This window comes from Salvelinus alpinus, chromosome 30, assembly GCF_045679555.1.
Source record: "Salvelinus alpinus chromosome 30, SLU_Salpinus.1, whole genome shotgun sequence".
Taxonomy (NCBI): Eukaryota; Metazoa; Chordata; class Actinopteri; order Salmoniformes; family Salmonidae; genus Salvelinus; species Salvelinus alpinus.
In genome coordinates, this window is record NC_092115.1 from 20,917,066 (window position 1) to 20,940,486 (window position 23,421).

Consider the following 23,421-nt stretch of genomic DNA (forward strand, 5'->3'; position numbering starts at 1 on the left):
AACGCCTTTGCCCCGCGAAAGATGAGAGAGAAAACTGTCCCAATGTCAACTAGATTAAAGCATTCATTCTATCGATCTATTACATTATTATGTGGATAAAGGGTTTATTTAGTCTTCCAGAGCAACATATAATGACAAAAGAGAAACTACATGTATCTAATTATAGACAAGTTTACTAACACATAGCCTACCAATATGTCGGGAATTAGAAGCAGAAACATCTGAATCGTTCTGCTGTCTTTGACTGTAGCATATAGCGCATGTTCTATATTTGCGTGTTAGGGTTGGGTACGGGCCTTCCGATTTTTTTGTGATTGCGGGCGAACAAACAGCTGACCCACGCACCACTATTGCACATAACCGGTGGAGAGACCTGCAAAGGCTCAGGCTCTGACTTCAACTCGTTGCTTAGTGGGGGAAATTGGCAGACAGTTTCTGAACGAGCTACACCGGTTGAGCGTGCAGACAGCATATCTCTCCAGAAGCAATGAGAAAATTGTCCGACTTCAGGGACTGTGCACTACTACCTGTATTTACTGGTGTCACAGACGCTTTATCATCCTTTCCTACACTTAAATTGCCTTTGCCTAACGATTGCGTCTGAAGCTGAGCTTGCAACTCGGCTATCCTCACCATAAGGTGATAGTTCTGCTGTATACAGTGACTGCAATGGATCATGAGGTGTCCGAAATAAGCAAATAAACAAACTTTAGCAATGTCGTTTTCAATAGAAAAATGTCTAAGCCAGGCGTGGAAATGGGGGGGAAATCACTCTGGGAACCCACCAATGTATAATCCTTGAATTTACCTTAAAAAGCACAATTTTACTCCCGTAAATTCACTCCCAGAACCCGATTCCCCCTCATTTCCCCTCATTTCCACTCTTGATCTTATCAATAAATACATTTTAAATTCTCAGTGATTGTCCTCACTTTTTCCTTGTGCTTTTTATATGGTCCTAGCTCCTAAGAAGTGGAAAAAAGCATATTTTGATTATCATCAATCTCTAATCAGCGTGGCGTAGTCTACTAGCCATGCCATACCTTTGATCCTATACTAAATCCCTGACCTGGAGACTGACACCCTTTAAAGTAACTGTTTCTCAATCAATTCGTCAATTCAATGTCTGTTTGACGCCATACACCTGACCACCCCCATTTTCTACTTTACCCGCCCACTGCTCTGGGTTTTACCTTATCAGGTGTGTGCTTCCCCCTTATAAAAGCCTGCCTGCTCTCCTCTTCCCATTCAGAATCAGAGTGAGACCTGACAACACTCGGAGACTCAGTACTCTCCACTCTCTCTGTACAAAGAGTGCAAAGAGTGTTTTATCTCTAGCCTCCATAAGGGACCACAGCAACGAGAACAGCCATGCTAGCAGGCACCTACACTGGGTTGGTGGCTACAGCAGCCCTCCTCTGCCTGCTACAGGCAGGAACCAACGCAAGGTGGGTCTCACTATCATACTGTATCTCTTGGTCTAATGTCTAGCATCTAGCATACTTTTAGTTACTCTCTCTCTATCACTTTCCCTTCTTCTCCAACACACTCCCTTCCTCCCTTCCTTCCTCCCTCCCTCCATCCATCTGCCTTGGCATAGGTATCGGACACTGGGGCTCTATGTGTTTGTGTGTCTCTTTTCTGCCCCCTCTTCCCTCCCCTCTCTCTCTCTCTCTGGCTGCATCTCAGTCTTTCACTTCTATGATTACTGTCTAAGTCCTTATTATGTCCACATTAGTATTAATAATACTAATATGTGTATTAAAGTAGGAAAAAGTTTAGTATTTGGTCCCATATTCATAGCACACAATGACTTGTGACCACAAATTTGTTGGATGCATGTGCTGTTTGTTTTGGTTGGGTTTCAGATAATTTTAGATACTTTTAGATAATTTTTATAATATTATTAATAATACTAATGCTGAACTTTTGTTTGCAACTTGTTCTCTGATAGCACCATGACATCGAGGTTATGATGTTGATGTATTGACAGGCAAACAAAGTGTTTTATTTTGATATCCATTTCTCTTCCAATGTTTTGATTTGATCTTGATGTTGTTTTTCTTCCTTCAGCATTGAAGGTGACGGCTCATCAGTTACCAGGACAGATGCAGGTGCGGAATAGTTTTAAAAACAAATAATGCTTTGCATTGTTTTGCTGTTTTTTTTTTCAAACAACACAATGATTGCTAAAGGAGAAATGGGATTTGTCAGTAGAACTAGCAACCTATTAATCAGTCTGGCTTATAGGCTACACTTGTGTGCAGTTCACGTCCTTAATTCCACTGTCATCCACACCACCAATTTCTTGCTATAGTAACTTTGGAGAGAACACACCTTTATTAAAAGCCAAAACACAGAATAGTGTATTAAAATTTTTACATTTTCTCTCTCTCTCTCTCTCTCTCTCTCTCTCTCTCTCTCTCTCTCTCTCTCTCTCTCTCTCTCTCTCTCTCTCTCTCTCTCTCTCTCTCTCTCTCTCTCTCTCTCTCTCTCTCTCTCTCTCTCTCTCTCTCTCTCTCTCTCTCTCTCTCTCTCTCTCTCAGGGACCTGCACTGTCCACAGCAACCCCCACTACAGCACCTTTGACGGGGCCAACTTCCGCTTCGTGGGACCCTGTACCTACGTCCTGACCCGGGTGTGCTCGCCTTCTGCACCCTCTGAGACACCCCTGTCCCACTTCAGTGTGGAGGTGAAGAATGAGCTGAGAGGGAACTCCTCCGTGTCTGCTGTTCAGCAGGTCAAGGTGGAAGTGGAGAACCTCAGGGTCTCCCTGCACAAGAGACAAAACCATCGGGTCATGGTGAGTACCTTGTAGGTTGTTATTATGAAGTTTCTGCATTATAAAATGGGTTATAATGGTTTATTGGTTATAATCACTTTCACATGTGATTTAGTCTTGAAAATTCCAACTGACCACGTTAATGTTACATAATGTATCTTGACGCAGAAAAATATCCTGACTTTAGTTGTGCTATTTGTAATTGAGTCACTGCATAATAGTGCTAAACGAAGTCACTGGGTCTAAACGTAGATATACAGTGAGCTCCAAAAGTATTGGGACAGTGACATTTTTTGTTGTTGTTTTGGCTCATCACTTTGGATTTGAATTATACAATGACTACGAGGTTAAAGTGCAGACTCTTAGCTTTAATTAGAGGGTATTTTCATCTTTTTGTACATAGTCCCCCCATTTTTGGCTGAACAAAAGTATTGGGACAAATTCACTTATATGTGTATTAAAGTAGTAGAAAGTTTAGTATTTGGTCCCATATTCATAGCACACAATGACTTGTGACCACACATTTGTTGGATGCATGTGCTGTTTGTTTTGGTTGGGTTTCAGATCATTTTGTGCCCAATAGAAATTAATGGTAAATAATGTATTGTGTACTTTTGGAGTCACTTTTATTGTAAATAAGAGTATAACAGGTTTCTAAACACTTCTACATTAATGTGGATGCTACCATGATTACAGATAATCCTGAATGAATCGTGATTAATGATGAGTGAGAAAGTTACAGATGCACAAATAGCATACCCCCAAGACATGCTAACCCTCTCACCATTACAATAACAGGGTTGTAGGTTGGTGGAAATCCCCATCGACTGAGGATGAGGGGTCACCATTATGTAGATGTATAAAAATTATCCAACCATTAAGTAGAAATTATGTTTAATAATACTAAACTACAGTCATCAATCTGAATCCAATATGATGTGAATGAATGCAACAGGCCCTGTGGGTTCCTGGAGGATCTAGCAAGATAGCGAATCATTGCATCACCGACTCAGTATGACTATAATGTCTAACTTGCAACGTTATGCAATTATTAAGACTAGATTCAAATAGCTAATCCTGGCAACCAATGTTCTAGCATTAAGTTATTGAGGCCAGCAGATCAGGGATGTCAAGGTGGTACCCAAGCATGTGATATGTGTTTAGTGTATATAACCACTATCAATAGACCTATTACATTATAGGCTTATAGTCAATCAAATAATTACTCTGTAAAACGAGGAATGCATTTACTCAATTAGTCACAAAATAACTGACAATCAAACAATTACAGTGTACATGAAATACATGATACATTAGAGAATAAAACAGAGTGAGTAACTATCACCAATAGGTTAAGACTTAAAGTTGTTACACGTGTCTTCAGGTCAGAATAACCTATAAGAGAAGAAACCATGTGTGTCTGATACACACAGGAGCTTGGTAGCAAGTTCTCAAAGTATGAGCGAATTCACTGCCCTTTTAACCAAATTCAAGCGGGAACCCATCCCCAACCTGAATTAACATTTCTGAGCTCTTTGCTAGTGAAAACAAAAGGCAGGAACAACACACCCAGATTCTAATCTAATCAACTGAATTGGAATGTTCTGACCAGACAACAGGAATGTGCCTGATAACCAATCAACCCAACATACAATTTCAAACCAGTCACTTTAAAAATGCATCAACCAGAAAACACACAATGCAGTTAGACATATCCAAATGTGCAGCCCTTTATGAGCTCTTGAAACAAACCAAACACCACAATTTAATTCACACAGTAACATTCATTTAGTCAATTCACATTTTCATCAGTCATCACACGTCTCCTTGTGTCAGTGACCTCAGGACTTCTGGGGGAACATCTCTTCATTGAGATTGCCACAGATAAGGTGTGTTTCTCTCCTGTGAAATGCAAATATGCAGCCATTTATGCAGACAATGCCAATGACCCTCTGTAACTTTCTCAATCATCATTATTCACGATTCATTCAGGATTACCTGTAATCATGGTAGCATCCACAATGTAGAAATGTTTAGAAACATATTCTATTATTATTTACAATAATAACTCAAAAATAACACAATACAGTATTTACCATTCATTTCTATTGGGAACAAAATCGTCTGAAACACAATCAAAACAAACAGCAAATGCATCCCACAAATGTGTACAGTCACAAGCTTGATGTAGTCATTGTGTGCTATGAATATAGGACCAAATACTTCACTTTTTACTACTTTAAAATACATAGAAGTGAATTTGTCCCAATACTTTTGGTCCCCTAAAATATGGGGACTATGTACAAAAAGTGCTGTAATTTCTAAACAGTTAATCCGATATTGATGAAATACCCTCATAATCATTATATTATTGCAAATCCAAACTGCTGAAGTACAGTGCCAAAACAATAAAACATTTTTCACTGTCCCAATTCTTTTGGAGCTCACTGTATCTGCTGTTTCCATGAACTGATATCTTAAAAAGTATTTACAATACAACTAAGTTCAGATGAGTTCAAAGTTCTGTTACACAATAATGTACAATAATATGAAACCTTATCAGGTTTTTCAAAGTTTTATGGGCCATTAGGGCATTAGTATTTTGTCCCCTATTCCAAAGTATTGAACACCTTGAGCCAGTAAATATTTACTACATACTACCATAGATGTGCGAACGGCAAAGAAAGACCAAAGTCTTTCAAGCACACTAATCTGTATCATGTTTTCAGGTCAACGGTATTTGGAGGAAACTCCCTCTGAGCCTCAATGGTGGCACTGTCAACATCCAAGGCACCGCCGCTTCCATCGTTGTGGAGACAAACTTCAGCCTGTTTGTATCCTACAACGACGCCGGTGCTGTCCATATCACCGTTCCCGTATCGTACTCCGATAAAGTCTGTGGCATGTGTGGGAACTTCAACCACCTGAGAGACGATGATTACCGCACACCTGGCAGTTCCGAGGCCGAAGACTCTGCCACATTCGGACAGAACTGGCAGAGCGAGGCCTGTGACTTGACCGTCGTCCCCATTGAGTGTCAACCAACTGATGAGGCGGAGTATGCCAGCGAGCCATACTGTGGGTCCCTGATCTCCAGGCATGGGCCTTTCTCTGGCTGCCAGTCTGTTCTGGGAGCAGAGAGCTACTTCCGGAGCTGTGTGGCGGGGATGTGTGGAGCGGATGGTGACCCAGAGGTGCTGTGTGAAGCCCTGCAGTCCTACTCCGATATGTGTCTCAAGGCCGGGGTGCTGGTACCAGCCTGGAGGAACTCGACTATGTGTCGTAAGTTGTTTTATGGTTTCCTCTTTCAACCTTCTTGTTGTAGAAAACAGTTTGCTCTTATTAACTGGTGAAGTTGGAGAGAACTTGATGATGATGATGACGATGATGATGATGATGTTGGTGGTGGTGATGAGGATGATGATAGCCCTCTTTTACACCATGACCAGACTTTTGTCTCATCTCTCTCTCTCTTCCTCCCCCAGCCCTGGAGTGTGGTGCGAACAGCCACTACAATGCCTGTGCTAAGGGCTGCCCTGAGGTCTGCTCCAGCATGGATAATCAAGGGGCGTGTGGGAGGTGTGAGGAGAGGTGTGTGTGTGACCCAGGCTTCAAGCTCAGCGGGGGGAGTTGTGTACCTGCAGAGGACTGCGGCTGCTGGATAAAGGGAGAACACTATGAAGTAGGGAATGGTAACACGCACACAGACAGACAGAAACACAGACAGACAGACAGACAGACAGACAGACAGACAGACAGACAGACAGACAGACAGACAGACAGACAGACAGACAGACAGACAGACAGACAGACAGACAGACAGACAGACAGACAGACAGACAGACAGACAGACAGACAACACAGAGAATGTTGGTGTTCATCAATCTCTTTTCTTCACCCTTTTCTAGAGAGGAGAGACGTTCATGGAAGGTGAGTGTGATCGTGTGTGCCAGTGTATGAGTGGGGACAGACTCCAGTGTGCTGCTTCCTCCTGCGCGGCCGACGAGGTGTGCAAGGTCAAGGAAGGGGTCAACGGTTGCTTCCTCTCCAGCCCGGCAACCTGCCACGTCTACGGAGACCCCCACTACATCACCTTTGACGGCAAGGCATACACCTTCCAGGGGGGCTGCAGCTATACCTTAGCCAAGACTTGCGGCGGACACACACCCGTCCAGTTCTCAGTGACGGGCCAGAACTGGAACCCCAGAAACGAGAGCAGTGCCAAGCTGGGCGCAGTGGTTCTGGAGACAAGCGGTCTGCATGTGAAGATGCAAAACTACAGTGCCACAGTAAGCATGAAAACTACAAAATTCTGAATAATCTTTCTTTACTTGTTGTGATTACATTAGCATGCATTGCTGACCCACTGGATTCCCACTAGCCCTCCCCACTGTTCTGTATTGTTTTGGCATGACAGGTCAAATAAACTTGATGTAGACTAGTAGTACAGAATCTAACTATGCCTATCCATTATATGTCTTCATTTGTATTTGTGACAATTCAGTGTACTTTAGTATCTACCATTTGTCCTGTGAGATGGTGGAGACATACAGTGCCAGTCAAAAGTTTGGACACACCTACATTCTACATTGTAGAATAATAGTGAAGACATCAAAACTATGAAATAACACATATGGAGTCATGTAGTAACCAAAAAAGTGTTAAACAAGATTCTTCAATGTAGCCACCCTTTGTCTTGATGACAGCATTGCACAGTCTTTTTTTCTTATTATTTATAATTGTAAATATATATATATATATATATTTAGGGGGTGGATCGGCTTTAATATTGAGGATAGACTGTTTGATTTGATTTGGATCTCTTTTAGTCCCCATTTGGACTAATCTTCAAAGAGTCCTTAAACATTAAAATACAATTTATAATACGAACACATTTTCACATATAACACACTATTACAAACATACATAATATACTAACATAATGACCCAATAAATACTAAATCTAAAAAATATTGATTCTTCATCTACTATAGTCCCACAACATTTTTATGTATTATATTTAAATCGTTTTAAAATAATGTTTACATTTATATATTGAAAGGTTTCTAGTTTGCTCAGTTAATTTATTCAATTTCTTTATTGCTCTAAATCGAAATGTTATTTTGCCTATTTCTCTTTTCTGTTGCTTCCATCAATGTAAATGTCTACATCATTTCCAATCACCCATATATTTTTGGGGTAAATCTATATATATACGCATACATACACATATATATATACAGTTGAAGTCCGAAGTTTACATACACTTAGGTTTGAGTCATTTAAACTAGTTTTTCAACCACTCCACACATTTCTTGTTAACAAACTATAGTTTTTGCAAGTCGGTTAGGACATCTACTTTGTGCATGACACAAGTAATTTTTCCAACAATTGTTTACAGACAGATTATTTCACTTTGTGGGCAGAACTGAAAAAGCACATGCGAGCAAGGAGGCCTACAAACCTGACTCAGTTACACCAGCTCTGTCAGGAGGAATGGGCCAAAAGTCACCCAACTTATTGTGGGAAGCTTGTGGAAGGCTACCCGAAACGTTTGACCCAAGTCAACTTGGTGTGTGTAAACTTCTGACCCACTGGAGTTGTGATACAGTGAATTATATGTGAAATAATCTGTCTGTAAACAATTGTTGGAAAAATTACTTGTGTCATGCACAAAGTAGATGTCCTAATCGACTTGCCAAAACCATAGTTTAACAAGAAATTTGTGGAGTGGCTGAAAAACAAGTTATAATGACTCCAGCCTAAGTGCATGTAAACTTCCCACTTCAACTGTATAAACATCCATACATATACACATATATACGCATACACACGTACATATATACATATATACACATACATACGTACATACAGTATATACATATATACACATACACACGTACATATATACATATATACACATACACACGTACATATATACATATATACACATACACATACATATATACAGTGGGGAGAACAAGTATTTGATACACTGCCGATTTTGCAGGTTTTCCTACTTACAAAGCATGTAGAGGTCTGTAATTTTTATCATAGGTACACTTCAACTGTGAGAGACGGAATCTAAAACAAAAATCCAGAAAATCACATTGTATGATTTTTAAGTAATTAATTTGCATTTTATTGCAAGACATAAGTATTTGATCACCTTCCAACCAGTAAGAATTCCGGCTCTCACAAACCTGTTAGTTTTTCTTTAAGAAGCCCTCCTGTTCTCCACTCATTACCTGTATTAACTGCACCTGTTTGAACTCGTTACCTGTATAAAAGACACCTGTCCACACGCTCAATCAAACAGACTCCAACCTCTCCACAATGGCCAAGACCAGAGAGCTGTGTAAGGACATCAGGGATAAAATTGTAGACCTGCACAAGGCTGGGATGGGCTACAGGACAATAGGCAAGCAGCTTGGTGAGAAGGCAACAACTGTTGGCGCAATTATTAGAAAATGGAAGAAGTTCAAGATGACGGTCAATCATCCTCGGTCTGGGGCTCCATGCAAGATCTCACCTCGTGGGGCATCAATGATCATGAGGAAGGTGAGGGATCAGCCCAGAACTACACGGCAGGACCTGGTCAATGACCTGAAGAGAGCTGGGACCACAGTCTCAAAGAAAACCATTAGTAACACACTATGCCGTCATGGATTAAAATACTGCAGCGCACGCAAGGTCCCCCTGCTCAAGCCAGGGCATGTCCAGGCCCGTCTGAAGTTTGCCAATGACCATCTGGATGATCCAGAGGAAGAATGGGAGAAGGTCATGTGGTCTGATGAGACAAAAATTGAGCTTTTTGGTCTAAACTCCACTCGACGTGTTTGGAGGAAGAAGAAGGATGAGTACAACCCCAAGAACACCATCCCAACCGTGAAGCGTGGAGGAGGAAACATCATTCTTTGGGGATGCTTTTCTGCAAAGGGGACAGGACGACTGCACCGTATTGAGGGGAGGATGGATGGGGCCATGTATCGCGAGATCTTGGCCAACGACCTCCTTCCCTCAGTAAGAGCATTGAAGATGGGTCGTGGCTGGGTCTTCCAGCATGACAACGACCCGAAACACACAGCCAGGGAAACTAAGGAGTGGCTCCGTAAGAAGCATCTGAAGTTCCTGGAGTGGCCTAGCCAGTCTCCAGACCTGAACCCAATAGAAAATCTTTGGAGGGCGCTGAAAGTCCGTATTGCCCAGCGACAGCCCCGAAACCTGAAGGATCTGGAGAAGGTCTGTATGGAGGAGTGGGACAAAATCCCTGCTGCAGTGTGTGCAAACCTGGTCAAGAACTCCAGGAAACGTATGATCTCTGTAATTGCAAACAAAGGTTTCTGTACCAAATATTAAGTTCTGCTTTTCTGATGTATCAAATACTTATGTCATGCAATAAAATGCAAATTAATTACTTAAAAATCATACAATGTGATTTTCTGGATTTTTGTTTTAGATTCCGTGTCTCACAGTTGAAGTGTACCTATGATAAAAATTACAGACCTCTACATGCTTTGTAAGTAGGAAAACCTGCAAAATCGGCAGTGTATCAAATACTTGTTCTCCCCACTGTACATACTCACTTTTTATAAGAATATACCTTCCTTTATTATTCCCCGCAAACCCTACCACCCCTCCCCCAACTGGAGTAAACTAATAAACAATAACACTTAGGCTTCTACTTCCAACTTATACATACTGTACACATTTTACAGACACAATCTATTTTACAGTAGTTATATTTTCTTTGTTTTTAGTCCTGACCTTCCTCTATTTCTGATGTCCATCCAGTTTGATTTCTATTTGCCATATATTTGTAACTGTGCTATTTCACAAAAGTTCTGAACCTATATACATTTTACAGACCCCGTATGTTTTACATTGGTTATCTTGTTGTTATTAGTCCCACCCATCAGCTCCATTCAGCCCCTCCCATATATCTCTTAAAACACCATCCATATTGGATTTATATTTGCCATATATTTTTCAACTGTGCTGTGATGCTTCACAAAAGTACTGAACATTTCTATTCTCATAGTTTCTACAGATTGTAAATTAAAGATAAACATTTTTGCTAAAATAATGATTATACTGTATTATTGATCGATTGACTATGACTTTTCAAACCACCCAGTATTGCTATCTGCAGCGTTAGCTCTAGGTAAATGTTGCAATTCTTCAGCCATTCCTGGACCTGTGACCAAAAACGAGCTACATATGGGCAGTACCAAAATAAATGATCTAATGACTCTGCATCCTCGCAGCAAAATCTGCAGACCTGGGAAGATTGTATCCCCCATATATAACACACTCTTGGCATTCTCTCAACCAGCTTCACCTGGAATGCTTTTCCAACAGTCTTGAAGGCGTTCCCACATATGCTACATACTTGTTGGCTGCTTTTCCTTCACTCTGCGGTCCAACTCATCCCAAACCATCTCAATTGGGTTGAAGTCAGGTGATTGTGGAGGCCAGGTCATCTGATGCAGCACTCCACCACTCTCCTTCTTGGTCAAATAGCCATTACACAGCCTGGAGGTGTGTTGGGTCATTGTCCTGTTAAAAACAAATGATAGTCCCACTAAGCTCAAACCAGATGGGATGGCAAATCGCTGCAGAATACTGTGGTAGCCATGCTGGTTAAGTGTGCCTTGAATTCTAAATCAATCACTGACAGTGTCACCAGTAAAGCACCCCCACACCATCACACCTCCTCCATGCTTCACGGTGGGAACCACATATGCAGAGATCATCCGTTCACCTACTCTGCATCTCACAAAGACACGGCTGTTGGAACCAAAAATAGCAAATTTGGACTCATCAGACCAAAGGACAGATTTCCACCGGTCTAATGTCCTTTGCTCGTGTTTCTTGGCCCAAGCAAGTCTTTTCTTGTTATTGGTGTCGCTTATTAGTGGTTTCTTTGCAGCAATTCAACCATGAAGGCCTGATTCGCGCAGTCTCCTCGGAACAGTTGATGTTGAGATATGTCTGTTACTTGAACTCTATGAAGCATTTGTTTGGGCTGCAATTTCTGAGGCTGGTAACTCTAATGAACTTATCCTCTGCAGCACAGGTAACTCTGGGTCTTCCTTTCCTGTGGCGGTCCTCATGAGAGCCAGTTTCATCATAGCACTTGATAGTGTTTGCGACTGCACTTGAAGAAACTTTCAAAGTTCTTGAAATGTTATGGAATGAATGACCTTCATGCCTTGAAGTAATGATGAGCTGTTCTTGCCATATTTGAGCTGTTCTTGCCATAATATGGACTTGATCTTTTACCAAATAGGGCTATCTTCTGTATAACACCCCTACCTTGTCACAACACGACTGATTGTCCCAAACGCATTAATTAACTTTTAACAAGGTACACCTGTTAATTGAAATGCATTCCAAGTGACTACCTCATGAAGCTGGTTGAGAGAATGGCAATAGTGTGCAAAGCTGTCATCAAGGCAAATGGTGGCTGCTTTGAAGAATATAAAATATAAAATATATTTTGATTTGTTTAACACTTTTTGGGTTACTACATGATTCCATATGTGTTATTTCATAGTTTTGATGTCTTCACTATTTTTCTCCAATGTAGAAAATAGTAAAAATAAAGAAAAACCCTTGAATGAGTAGGTGTGTCCAAACTTTTGACTGGTAGTGTGCATTACTCCAACAACAATTCAATTTAATTCAGTTCAGTTCTACTGTCATCTATTTTACTTGGCTCCACTCCACCTTACTCTACTCTACCCTTCCCTACTCTCCACTGTAGGTGAACCATGTTTGGCAGCATCTTCCTGTTACAGTAAACGGCACATACGGCGAGGTGAAGCTGTATAAGAAGAAGCAGTACACTGTCATGGAGACGACTTTTGGCCTCCGGATGCTGCTGGACGACCAGAGCAGGCTTTTCCTGCAGCTGGACGAGCGCTACAAGGGTAAGATGTGCGGCCTTTGTGGTACCTACTCCGATGACCAGGGGGATGACTTCCTGACCCCTAACGGCACCAAACCCGAGACCAACGTGGTCACGTTCGCCAACAGCTGGAGAGTGAATAGTCCGGAAGACGATCGGTGAGTGTGTTAATTGTTTTAAACCATAACGGTAACGTACAATGGTCATTCGGTTTGTAGTTAATGACCATATCCGGTGCATAATCTGAAATGCGGAACCATGGTTGTGTCATCAACACTATTCTATGAACAAATCCAGTCCACCACTGATCTCCTCTCCTTTCCCTTATACCCTAGATGTGTTGCCTCCCCCCCTGCCCCCCAACCATGTGACTCCCATTTGGATGAACAGGGCTACCGGGAGTGTTCCAAAATGCTGCGCGAAGCCTTCAAGCACTGCCACCCCTTCGTCCACCCCACACCCTACATCGACAGCTGTATGTCCGACCACTGTGCCTCCGGTGGGAACATGCATGTGACATGTGACTCCCTGAGGTCCTATGTGACCACCTGCGAAGTGGCCAATGTGACCCTGCCTCCCTGGTGGAACGACACTGCCTGTGGTGAGTGTTTTTTGATGGTGTTGTTTTAGTAATGATGATGATGATGATGATGTATTGGGTTTAGAGGCAATCTTTAGGTTTTAATCTAATTTATATTTGGTTATGGACGCACTACTACGGTGAGGCCATCCTAATATGAACACCGTACCATGATTGTATGGAGTTTGCTCACCCCATCCATCATCGTACACTTAGCTTTTTTGCTGTAGTCTTCAACTTGGATCCTTCATTCCTTACTCCATTCTTCTTTTCCTTCCCCTCTTTCAGCCCTTTTTTTCCTCCTCCCCTTCGCGCTACTTCTCTGACATTGCCCTCCCTCACATCCACCTGAACCTGAGGCTTGTCCAATGTGTTCCTGTGAAAAACCTTGCTGTCTGTCTTATCATTGTAGATAGTCTACCTGGACCTCCCACAATACCACCAGTTACTACACCTGACAAGGAACGTAAGAACCTTGACCACATTATTTTTGTATCAAATTGATCAATGGCAGCATTTCCATGCCTTTTATACCAGCTGGTTCATTTGATGACAGATTTTTCTATGGTTCTGCCTCCTACAGTTTGTCCTCTAGACTGCAACTTTGACAACAGCGAGTGTGGGTGGGAGCAAATTATTCAGGACAGTTTTGATTGGAGGAGACTGAGAGGCCCAACCCCATCTGACCTCACAGGGCCAACCCAAGACCATACCACAGGAGGTGAGAGGTTACATGGTTGTGACAAAAAAACATCTGAAATGACCAATATCTTACACACCCAGATCCAATCTCAATGTTCAAATGTGCATCAGTCACTGTTTCTGAGATTGCACATTATTCACTGAATGCGTCAATACATGGTTGTAGCCTATCGACTTGTACAGATAGTGATATATAAATACCTGTCTACATAGAAGATACCATAGACACCATGGAAGCAAGCCATTTCAGAGCTAATATGCTGTGAGTCGTGATGTTAAAGAGTGTCTGTGTGTGTTTGTTGGTCAGGTGGCTCCTACATGTACATTGAGGGTGACGGTGTTTATCACGGAGACTCTGCTCGTATGATGAGCCCTAAGTGCCAAAACGGGCCGGGCCAATACTGCCTGCGCTTCTGGTACCACATGTACGGACAGGCCACAGCCATGGCTCTCAATGTCTACCAGCTTGACCAGCACAACGGAAACAAAAAACTGTGGTCCAAAGCCAACAACCAGGGCTCCACATGGTATCCGGCAGAAGTGGATATTATAATCGATGGGTCATTCAAGGTAGGAGAAGGTCACAGAGGTTTTAGAGGGTTAACTAGTGCGAAAAGATTATGATTTTATAAAGAGAGGGGAGATTGTTTTTCATCCAACACAAAAGGTCTCTGTTTCAGATCATCATGGAGGGAATACGAGGCTCTGACCCTCGGTCTGATGTGGCATTTGATGACGTCTCCATCCACTATGAATCATGCTCAGGTGAGCTTTTAATTATCATAGTGACACATGCTTTATCTAATCCCTGAATGTCAGATAAGAAAACGTTCCGCCTTTATGACTAATGCCGTTCCTTTGCTTCCTCTGGCAGGTTCTTCAATTGGTGGTATTAGTGGAGCTTCAGTTCCTTCCTCAGTTGATGGAGGAGTGGCCCCACACCCAGGTACATAACATCTATAGACACATTTTCTTATGGAAAGATATTTCAGAATAATATGTTAACATTTTAGACTCATGTTGACATTTACAAATGTTCCCAATGTTCCCCGTTCAGTCTGCAACCTTGATTGCGCTTTCGAGCAGGACCTCTGCGGTTTTACCCAGCTGATGACAGATGTTTTTGATTGGACAAGGCACAGTGGCTCAACCCCCACTGCCATGACTGGGCCATCAGCTGACCACACAAAAGGAAGTAGGTGTTTGTTGGATGTGTTTGGCTTGACAGTCACTGGACCCAGGTTTCAGTCCCGGTCGGGGCTACCGCCTGAATGTGCGCCAATATGCTTATTGTTGGACATTGTAATGCTTTTTAATGCATTGTAATGGTTGCAAAATCTCCGAAACTCAAACAACAGACCTGAAAGTCCAAATTGGATTGAAAGACTTACCCTCAACTATTATTTTTGCTCAATTAACCGCAATGGCTATATCGTTAGACCTACACCCTTACATTAACAATCTAACCTGTACCATTGCAGTTAGAAACCCTAATAAAATCTAAAGGAATTTCATGTGACCCCATCTCTTTTTTACTTATTTTTTACCCCCTTTTTCAATCTTGTCTCATCGCTGCAACTCCCCAACGGGCTTGTGACGCAAAGGTTGAGTCAATGGTCCTCTGAAACATGACCCACCTAACCGCGCTTCTTAACACCCGGGATTGAACCAGGGTCTGCATTGACGCCTAGAAGCACTGCGATGCAGTGCCTTAGACTGCTGCGCCACTCAGGAGGCCCTGTGACCCCATCTCTAATCTTATCTAATCTACTCTCACCTATAATCTGCAGGTCCATTTGGTCACTACTTGTACATCGAGGCCAACAGTGTGTCTAACGGAGACACGGCTCGCCTCCTTAGCTCTGAGTGTTCTGACCCCGGTCCCCAGTGTCTGCAGTTCTGGTACCACATGTCTGGCTCGGCCGAGACCATGGGTCTGCACGTCTACCTGCTCCAGGGCCGCTACGTGGATGGGGTGTGGGGGAAGAGGAACAACCAGGGAGACTCATGGCAACGGGCTCAGGTGGATCTGATGACCACTGAAACTTTCCAGGTAGTGGTGTGACCTTGGTCTTGGTGTAGCCAATGGGCTTTTCCACCCTGTATGTTGTAATTTAAAGACTAGCTCGGACTTGTGTACTACCGTTCATCCAGAGGTCCTTTTGACAAAATGTGTTTACTTTACCTGTTTGTTATATATCAATTTGCTATTATGAATTTTTCCCCTTGGCTATTACTTTGATCTCAGATCATCTTCGAGGGCCACAGAGGCACCACTGATCAGTCCGACGTGACTATAGATGATGTATCTCTGCATCGTGGACGATGTGCAGGTAAGGGTCACTCCCTCTATAGTTCATATTGGTCAAAAACACAACAATTTTCATAATGTTGATATTATTTTATCTTCTAGACTTGATTAAGCCACCAACACCAACAGAGAAACCTGTACTCCCTCCAGTGGACAAGGCCACCACTGCACCAGCTCCAACTGCTACAAGACCTGAACCACCCACAACAACTAGGCCACAACAACCAACAACTGATAGACCAGAAACACCAAGACCAACAACTGAAAGACCAGAAACACCAAGACCAACAACTGAAAGACCACAACCACCTAGACCAACAAATGAAAGACCAGAAACACCCAGACCAACAACTGCAAGACTAGAAACACCAAGACCAACAACTGCAAAACCAGAAACACCAAGACCAACAACTGCAAGACCAGAAACACCAAGACCAACAACTGATAGACCAGAAACACCAAGACCAACAACTGCAAGACCAGAAACACCAAGACCAACAACTGAAAGACCAGAAACACCAAGACCAACAACTGCAAGACCAGAAACACCAAGACCAACAACTGCAAGACCAGAAACACCAAGACCAACAACTGCAAGACCAGAAACACCAAGACCAACAACTGAAAGACCAGAAACACCAAGACCAACAACTGCAAGACCAGAAACACCAAGACCAACAACTGCAAGACCAGAAACACCAAGACCAACAACTGCAAGACCAGAAACACCCAGACCAACAACTGCAAGACCAGAAACACCAAGACCAACAACTGCAAGACCAGAAACACCAAGACCAACAACTGCAAGACCAGAAACACCAAGACCAACAACTGCAAAACCAGAAACACCAAGACCAACAACTGCAAGACCAGAAACACCAAGACCAACAACTGAAAGACCAGAAACATCAAGACCAACAACTGATAGACCAGAAACACCAAGACCAACAACTGCAAGACCACGAACACCAAGACCAACAACTGCAAGACCAGAAACCCCCAGACCAACAACTGCAAGACCAGAAACACCAAGACCAACAACTGCAAGACCAGAAACACCAAGACCAACGACTGATAGACCAGAAACACCCAGACCAACAACTGCAAGACCAGAAACACCAAGACCAACAACTGCAAGACCAGAAACACCAAGACCAACAACTGCAAGACCAGAAACACCAAGACCAACAACTGCAAGACCAGAAACACCAAGACCAACGACTGATAGACCAGAAACACCCAGACCAACAACTGCAAGACCAGAAACACCCAGACCAACAACTGCAAGACCAGAAACACCAAGACCAACAACTGCAAGACCAGAAACACCAAGACCAACAACTGCAAGACCAGAAACACCAAGACCAACAACTGATAGACCAGAAACACCAAGACCAACAACTGCAAGACCACAACCACCTAGACCAACAACAGAAAGACCACAAACCCTACAACCAACAACTGAAAGACCTCGACCACCAAGACCAACAACTGAAAGACCTCGACCACCAAGACCAACAACTGAAAGACCACGACCACCAAGACCAACAACTGAAAGACCACGACCCCCAAGACCAACAACTGAAAGACCACGACCCCCAAGACCAACAACTGAAAGACTACGACTACCTAGACCAACAACAGAAAGACTACGACCACCAAGACCAACACTTGAAAGACCACAAACCCTACAACCAACAACTGAAAGACCACGACCACCAAGACCAACAACTGCAAGACCACAACCGCCCACCACAGCAAGACCAAGTAAGTCTTTGTGTCCTTCGATAACACAAAGTTACAATCTTCATTCATCACATACCCCTCCTTTAAAACAAGTTTAATACAATCTGTCTTTTCCAAATGGAAAAAAACTAAGTACAAGGGAAATGTAATCTCTGTACTTATACTTGCAGTCAGTGTGATACATATTCTTTACACTCAACATCGTATTTGTTATTTTCTCTCTAGCGCCATCTTGCCTAAAGAACAGCCATTACATCTCCTGCATCTCCGCCTGCCAGCCCACCTGTAAGCACCTCCACGGCCCTCCCGACTGCAGTGCTGACGAGCCCTGTGTACAGGGTTGTGTATGTGACGACGGCTTTGTTCTCAAACAGAGGGTGTGTGTCCCCATCCAGCAGTGTGGCTGTGTGGGCAGCAATGGCAACAGTCATAACGTGAGTAACCCAGCACACAATTCTTAACTGTTTTTAGATGTAGCTACCTAGTTATATGTGTAGCATGTGCAGTGTAATTACTTTAATGATCTATTTGATTTCAGTTTAAAGAGAACTGGTACACTGAGCACTGCCATCAAAAGTGTGAGTGTGATGAAGGCGATGGTGTGGGGGAGATTGACTGCGACGATGAAAATGGGTGTGATGAGGATACCGTCTGTTTCCAGAATGAAGCCGGACAGTATTTCTGCAAGTCAACAGGTATAGGCCACACTTGACTGGTTCAATGGGCTGGACTAATGTTTTCCCATGCTACAGACGGCTATATCTTACTCCAGGCCCAGTGCACTACTTCTGGGAATTTTAATTTAAAAAAAAATAAGTTATTTAAATATATCTCTATATAGTTAATTGTTTTTATTGTGATTTTTAGGGGGTGCTGCAGCACCCTCAGCACCCCTACTTCCCGTGGCTATGCCTATGCACTAATGATGTCCCTACTGTTGCCTTCCAGACTTCAGCGAGTGCTCTATCAATGGAGAGCCAGAGTACAGAACTTTTGACAACATGAAGCACGACTTTGAGGGCAGAAACTCCTACATTCTGGTCCAGACCACAGGCCTGTCCAAGAACCAGCCAGACGTCTACATCGAGGCCATCATTGAGATCGTCAACCAGGATGGTGTTGACAGTCATAGGGACAGTAGGCATGGTGACAGTGGTCATGGTGACAGCAATGATGAGGATGACAAGCATAAAGACAACAAGGAAAGGGACAGCAATGAAGACAGCCATGATCACAGCAAAGAGAACGACAACCGTCTGCGACTCAGAGGACTGAAGATCAGAGTCTATAACCACACAGTGGAGTTCAGAAACAACAGGAAACTTGTTGTAAGTATTCTGGACGTATACGTTACGTAAAATGACAAGTACAGTATAAGGCAATTCATAGCCTGTACTTCTCTTTCTACATTATTTATAGCGGTCTTTCTAGGGTTTTTCATCCTCAGCGTTTTGTCATCAGTTGCCCCATGTCACATTGAACACCTCTCTAAAACATTATCTCTGTCTAGGTGTTAGAATTGTTACAAATTAAATTGTATTGGTCACATACACATGATTAGCAGATGTTATTGCGGGTGTAGTGAAATACTTGTGCTTCTAGCTCCAACAGTGCAGTAATATCTAACAAATTACACAACATACAGTATACCCAATACACACAAATCTCAGTAGGAAGGAATTAAGACTATAGACATACAGAATGGACGAGCGATATCAGAGCAGAACAGACTAAGACACAGTAGAATTATATAGAAAAAACAGTATATACATATGAGATGAGGAATGCAAGATATGTCAGCATTATTAAGTGAATGAGATACCGTAGAATAGTATAGAAAACAGTAAATACTCATGAGATGTGTGAGCGCGTGTGGCAAAACCATGCACAGCCCATTGGGAGGGCAGGTGCTCAAAATAAAAAAGGTAAACAAAAACTAAATTTGACTTGATTTCATTTAAGTTTGTTCTGTTGCTGACATCTGCGTCTTACTAACAAGCAGTCAGATTGCCCCATTCTTTGTCCCTAACAGTGGGAAACAGACCCAACTCTAAAGTAGCCTCCTATCAGTATTCAAGTCTCCCCGTCTGGTGCCTGCAGCCGGTAGCCACAGCATGCAAGTCAGACGAGTGCAATCTGGGGCGGGAGGGCGGGGAGGGGTATAATATTCTGAGATTCAAGAGTTTAAGAAATTATCTACATTGATGTGCAATTCGTTACATTTAAAATTTTAACTAAAAATGAAGAGACTCAAAGTATAATTCAAAAGTAAATCCTAAAATTCCAAAAATCCACAAGCTGCAAGGGCACTTTTTCATAGGAGGGCAAAAGGGCAGTCGCTCAGGCACTGGTTGAGCCTTATCTGTGTAGTATCAAATAAATAGTTCATGACAGGGTTGTAGTACACTCTGAACTTCAGAGGAATGCAGGACTAGTCATGTATAATATTTTCTCTCCCTCTCTCTAGCTGGACGGTAGGAGCACCCATGCCCCTGTCTCACCAGCAGGTGGTCTGAGGATTCTGGAGCGTTCCTCTCGTATCTACCTGAAGACAGACTTCGGCCTCTCCGTGGAGTTTGATGGAGACAGCAGAGCAGGTAACACCACTGTTATAGTACAGCCAAAGGAGAGTTTAAATAAGTGGTATCTCAGTAGTCTCTCTAATGATAGGACAGTAAGACAGCTGTACAGACCACACAACATGGCTTTATCTGTGGACAGATAATATAATCATACTATTATCGGCATCATTGACACCTTTTTTCATATCTTGGTGAAAATGTGGTAACAAGACAACATATCAATCCAAACACATCTGTGTAATGTTTATGATATGCTATAGATGTGCAATGTATGCTTTATGATATGCAGTAAACTGCTTTATGATATGCAGTCAACTGCTTTATGGTATGCAGTAAACTGCTTTAGAATATACAGTAAACTGCTTTAGAATATACAGTAAACTGCTTTATGATGTACAGTAAACTGCTTTATGATATGCATTAAACTGTTTTATGGTGTAAACTACTTTATGATATGCTGTAAACTGATTTATGATATACATTAAACTGCTTTTGATATATAGTATACTGCTTTATGACATGCGGTAAACTGCTTTATGATATAAACTGATTTATACTATACAGTAAACTGCTTTATGATATACAGTAAACTGCTTTATAATATGCAGTAAATTGCTTTATGATATGCAGTAAATTGCTTTATAATATGCAGTAAATTGCTTTATGATATGCAGTAAATTGCTTTAGAATATAGAGTAAACTGTTTTATGGTGTAAACTGCTTTATGATTATTCAGTAAACTGCTTTATGCTATGCATGAAACTGCTTTTGATATACAGTAAACTGCTGTATGATATGCATGAAACTGCTTTTGATATACAGTAAACTGCTGTATGATATGCAGTAAACTGCTTTATGATATGCAGTAAATTGCTTTATGATATGCAGTAAACTGCTTTATGGTATGCAGTAAACTGCTTTATGGTATGCAGTAAACTGCTTTATGATATACAGTAAACTGCTTTATGATATGTATTAAACTGCTTTATGACATGCAGTAAACTGCTTTATGATATGCAGTAAATTACTTTATGATATGCTGTAAACTGATTTATGATATACATTAAACTGCTTTTGATATATAGTATACTGCTTTATGACATGCGGTAAACTGCTTTATGATATAAACTGATTTATACTATACAGTAAACTGCTTTATGATATGCAGTAAATTGCTTTATGATATGCAGTAAATTGCTTTATAATATGCAGTAAATTGCTTTATGATATGCAGTAAATTGATTTATGATATACAGTAAACTGCTTTATGATATGCATTAAACTGATTTATGGTGTAAACTGCTTTATGATATGCATTAAACTGCTTTTGATATATAGTATACTGCTTTATGACATGCGGCAAACTGCTTTATGATATAAACTGATTTATACTATACAGTAAACTGCTTTATGATATACAGTAAACTGCCTTATGATATGCATTAAACTGCTTTTGATATATAGTATACTGCTTTATGACATGCGGTAAACTGCTTTATGATATACAGTAAACTGCTTTATGATATGCAGTAAACTGCTTTATGATATAAACTGATTTATTTATAAAGCAGTTTACTATGCAGTAAACTGCTTTATGATATGCAGTAAACTGCTTTATGATATTCAGTAAACTGCTTTATGGTATTCAGTCAACTACTTTATGATATGCAGTAAACTGCTTTATGACATACAGTAAACTGCTTTATGTATTGCAGTAAACTGATATCCATGTGCTTACTTTCTGTAGAGATCATCCTGCCCCACACCTACAAGAGGAGGGTGGGCGGCCTGTGTGGCAACTTTGACGGCAAGAAGAAGAACGATATGACGAAGCCCAACAGCAACCAGGCCAAGAGCATCAAGGAGTTCAGAGAGAGCTAGAGAGTGACGGAGGACAGACTGAGCATAACATGGAAGTATGTAGTCACAGAAACCACTACTAGTTGCCACTAGCATGTTATTGTCTGCCATATCGTGTGTGGAGTGTATAGTACGGCATCCATATTAGGAACTCCCCCAGTTGTCACTCCTTATTTAACTTTTTTAGAATTTCAAGTTTCACTTTAATTGCCTCTCTACCAAGCAGAGAGATTTGATTTATTGGGGAACAATGCTAGTCATTCTTATTTTTTATTGATTGCATATGTTACATATTTAAAGAGTACCAACACCAAGACTGACTGCTCGTTCTTTTATGTTTTCAGAGGATCGTCTTCCCTTCGTAACGTTGTCTATGGCCAGTGACCTCACCTCCATGCATCAAGACCATTGATTGTGTAATATTCTTCTCATAGGCAGACACTTTCCTTCCTACAATGGACACAGTGTATTTGAAAGTACTTAGGTTAAACAAAAAAAAGCTTGTGTTTTTGTGGACTGTATGGAAAATAGATCAATGAAGTATTCTACTTCTTCTATATGACTGTTGGTTTAAATCCTGTTGTTACTGCGGCTTATGACCCACCTGTATGCCTTCTGAGATCTCTTTCAGTCTTACTATAGGTTCTTTGCACAGTTTACCTAGTGTATGAATCAATGTACACAAGTTACATATTTGTGTATTACTGCTAATGTGTACTATATATTCAAAAGCCCACATTCCTTTAGATTTAGGCTGATGTCCAATAGTTCAGTGACTGTAATGTGCAATATTACTGTATGATAATAGAAAACTATGTAAACAAAGGATGCAAGTGTTTTAGCTGATGTTTTATCCCACTGAATGTATGTTTTATTTCTTGAATTATATATCTATGATTGATATGAATTTTATGAGATCTTATAAATAATAAATAATTTTTCACA

At 41.5% G+C, this 23,421-nt stretch overlaps 1 protein-coding gene across 1 annotated transcript; it reads left to right on the plus strand.

The window, feature by feature from the left end:
- The first annotated feature begins 1,265 nt into the window (after positions 1-1,265).
- On the plus strand, positions 1,266-23,402 carry LOC139560292 (zonadhesin-like). Its single transcript, XM_071376935.1, has 25 exons — positions 1,266-1,448; positions 2,074-2,114; positions 2,547-2,803; positions 5,512-6,064; positions 6,268-6,464; positions 6,691-7,071; positions 12,552-12,853; positions 13,031-13,296; positions 13,688-13,741; positions 13,859-13,996; positions 14,285-14,547; positions 14,658-14,742; positions 14,852-14,923; positions 15,035-15,172; positions 15,768-16,030; positions 16,226-16,310; positions 16,391-16,460; positions 17,583-17,771; positions 17,982-18,055; positions 18,260-18,468; positions 18,573-18,729; positions 18,983-19,362; positions 20,502-20,631; positions 22,364-22,532; positions 22,821-23,402. Exons 1-24 carry the CDS (start codon positions 1,372-1,374, stop codon positions 22,495-22,497), a joined length of 4,515 nt encoding a protein of 1,504 aa, XP_071233036.1. The 5' UTR covers positions 1,266-1,371; the 3' UTR covers positions 22,498-22,532; positions 22,821-23,402.
- The last annotated feature ends 19 nt before the right edge of the window (positions 23,403-23,421 follow it).

What these genes read in the sequence shown, in the direction of transcription:
- LOC139560292 (XM_071376935.1), top strand. Translation starts at nt 1,372, where the DNA reads ATGCTAGCAGGCACCTACACTGGGTTGGTGGCTACAGCAGCCCTCCTC. An exon ending in GAGGAACTCGACTATGTGTC is followed by an intron (nt 6,065 to 6,267) that starts GTAAGTTGTTTT and finishes TTCCTCCCCCAG; the next exon opens with CCCTGGAGTGTGGTGCGAAC. An exon ending in GCAATGGCAACAGTCATAAC is followed by an intron (nt 18,469 to 18,572) that starts GTGAGTAACCCA and finishes ATTTGATTTCAG; the next exon opens with TTTAAAGAGAACTGGTACAC.